The sequence below is a fragment of the Arachis ipaensis genome, chromosome B03 (genome assembly GCF_000816755.2).
Source record: "Arachis ipaensis cultivar K30076 chromosome B03, Araip1.1, whole genome shotgun sequence".
Taxonomy (NCBI): domain Eukaryota; kingdom Viridiplantae; phylum Streptophyta; class Magnoliopsida; order Fabales; family Fabaceae; genus Arachis; species Arachis ipaensis.
The window spans coordinates 124,509,640-124,512,899 of NC_029787.2; the positions used below are offsets into that span (position 1 = coordinate 124,509,640).

The 3,260-nt window shown below is 36.8% G+C and overlaps 1 protein-coding gene across 1 annotated transcript; it reads right to left on the reverse strand.

Moving 5' to 3' along the window:
* Positions 2,122-2,660, reverse strand: LOC107633794. Its single transcript, XM_016337396.1, has 2 exons — positions 2,469-2,660; positions 2,122-2,352 (listed from the first exon to the last, which is right to left on the reverse strand). Exons 1-2 carry the CDS (start codon positions 2,658-2,660, stop codon positions 2,122-2,124), a joined length of 423 nt encoding a protein of 140 aa, XP_016192882.1.

Below are 3,260 nucleotides of genomic sequence, written 5' to 3' on the forward strand. Positions count from 1 at the left end.
GGGACTGTTATGGTGATCGACCATGATTGGCAGGTACTAATACACTATGTGTTATTAAATGATCATGACTGGCAGGGACTAATATCAGCAGTGCAAGAGGTGATGCCCAATGTGCACCATCATTTTTGCGTCTGGCATTTGTGGAAAAATTTTAACAAGAGTTGGAAGGATTTACAACTAAGGGGGCTTTGTGGGAATGTGCAAGGGCAACGACTCATCAAGAGTTCAGGGATGGAATGGACAAGATAAAAAGACTGAATGAAGATGCATGGGCATATTTAGATAAATGGCAAAGAGATGCATGGACTAGAAGTGCATTTAGCCATACGCCGAAGTTGGATAGTATTTGTAACAATGCATGCGAGGTGTTCAATGCAAAGATCAAAGATGCAAGAGCCAAGCCCATTATAACATTGTTGGAGGACGTTCGAATGTTCGTAATGCAGACCATAGCCAAGAACAAGGTGAAACTAAACAATCACATTGGAATGCTCACACCGGTTATAAAGAAACGATTGGAAAAATTTAGAAAAGAATCTAAGAATTGGAAGCCTATTTGGACAGGGGACAACGGATACAAAAAGTTTGAGATGCATGGACACCCAACTAATCATGTGGTGGATTTAGGAAAAGGACTATGTACTTGCCAATTTTGGATGCTTAAAGGTTATTTTAATTGTTATAATAATTGTTTTTGTGCTATAGTAATAATCTGATTAATGGTATATGACTAAAACCCATAGTTGTTGTGGCCGTTGTTTGTATGCAGGTATTCCTTGTGTGCATGCATGTGCTACACTGTCTCGGGTTAACAAGCCACCAGAAGACTTTTGTCACTGCTTGCTAACAATGGAGTCATACAGGGAAACATATAATCATCATATTAATCCAATTCCTGGACAACTATTATGGGAGCATGTAGAAGAATATAACAAGCCACATGCACCAAAAATAAAGAGAAAACCTGAAAAACTACAGATGAAAAGAAGGATAGATGCTGATGAGAAAGGTGGTGGAGGATCTAAAAAATCTAAAGCTGATCCCAAGCCTCAGAGTAACAATGGAGATAATGTTCATCTAAAGAGGCAATTGGGCCCTTTACTTGCAGTTTTTGTGGTGATAAAGGACATACAAAGAGAGGTTGCAAGAAAAAGAGAGCCTGTGATGCTGCTGCAGTTGCTGCTGCTGCTGCTGCTGAGGCTGATAAGAAGAAGAAAAATGAAGGAGGTGTGCCTGCATCTGAGCAGCAACTTCAGCAGCCTCAAGATGATGGTGACCAACGTGATGGAGAAGACAATCCTCTTGTGCAATTTACTGAGATTGCACTAGCCACTTCTGATGCACAACCTGTAGAGATAGGTATATCTCAGCCAACTGCTTCTAATATAAAAGATTCTCAAAAGGTAACTTCCTATTTACATTTCTTAAATTTTTTGTGATTCAAGTGAATCACCATTTATGTGTAATGTAAATTTTTTCTATCTAGGATCATGGAATAAAAAGGCCTTCAAAATTATCACCAAGGAGAAGATCATCTCCACTAGCAACTTCTGTCCCAGTGAATCCCATGCAAGGTGCTAGTTCAGGAACTGTAACAAGACTTGTCAATTACATGAAGTTCATCCCAACTCCAGGATTTAAGGCTCCAAGAAAGAAGAATTGAAGACTTTAGCTTAATATGAATAGGACTTTCTGTTTTGAATTTAATACTTTTTACTAGACAAAGACTACACAAGAAAAAAACAATCCTTTATGTTTTGCTATAAAGTCAATCCTTTATGTTTTGCTATAAAGTCTTCCCTTTTGAGGCAACTTTGTTTAACATGCTCATGTTAGTTGACTGCCCTTTGTGTTATGTGACTAACTGTGTTAAGCTGAACCATTATCTTAATACACTTATCTTTTAAGTTTGAACCATTATCTTAATACAGTGCTGGCTGATTTTCAATCACTTATGCTGCCTTCTTTAGCATATTACTATTTTCATTAATTGAGTTATCCAAGTTTACATTCCATCAACAAACACCATTCAACAGTTTCTAATACCATAATCATGTTGTCATTTTTTTTACATATTGTTCATTCAATGAATACAGGGTACACACCACCAACTCTTTTAACTCATGCTTTACAATACATGATAACAATTAACACAATCAACACAGACACAAGTAATACCAAAAATTGGTTAACCAATTTTTGATTCCGGACATCTTCTTCTAATCTCCCAAGCCTCCAATCAAAGTTCATCTTCACTTTATGATTATCTCTATAAGATTCTGATTTCTCAACTGGTTCATCCTGTCCAGTATTTGCCCACACAAAAAGCCCACACCATCTCTTTTCATTTGTCTGTTATCAAGCAAACATATAACATGCTCAAACTTCAGGGAAGAAGAACAAGAGAAGAACATTCAGGTAGATAGGTAGGAACAATCATAACAACACAAGTAATACTGATAACTCACATTATAATTGGGACAACCAAAAAATGATTTATTTAGATTTGAATCTGTCCCAGACCACCTGAGAACTGGCCGGCAGCCGCAACCGCACCATTCCGACACCCCAAATCTTCTGCTCTTGCTTTGCGTTCTCGTCCGATGGCCACTGCACGGTGAACTAATAGAGCTTCCAGCTCTAGTGCTTCCACCGCCCATCATGGATATTCACTTCCAGCTCCAGGAACAACAGCAACAACAAGAATGAGAAAACAACGATGAAGAAGAAGAAGAAATTAACTTACTGAACATTTGGAAATTTATGGTTAAATATAGAGGGAGGGACCACATTGGGTATAAATTGAAACTGTGCCAACTTAACTAGCCGTTGGCACCATCCAACGTGGCAAAATGAGGCCACTTCAGCGTCTTGATGCTGACTCATCACCGGAAAGCTGTCCAGGAATTATTATGGTGCCCGGAATCGTATATGGAGGATTACAATAGTGCAATTGGAATCTCAGAGACCACATTAAGTAATAACCCGAATCTCAGGGACTATTATGGAGATTTATTCGAATGAAAAACTTATTGTTACCAAGAAAGAAAGATAAATACAAGACTCACGATAAAATCTGTAAATAATAATTTATAAATATGAAATATTTTTTATTTTATAAATTAATTTTTAAAATATTTATAATTTAATTTATTGCATTGAAACTCAGTAATAGATAGATCATAATGAGCACTTTAATTAAATGCTGTTTTTTATTAACAAATAATGTAATTTTAACTTTAAATTACCCAGATTGAATT

Coding starts and splice junctions, on each gene's coding strand:
- LOC107633794 (XM_016337396.1), bottom strand. CDS start 2,660: ATGGGCGGTGGAAGCACTAGAGCTGGAAGCTCTATTAGTTCACCGTGC. Junction 2,353..2,468: donor TTGGTTGTCCCAATTATAAT/GTGAGTTATCAG, acceptor GCTTGATAACAG/ACAAATGAAAAGAGATGGTG.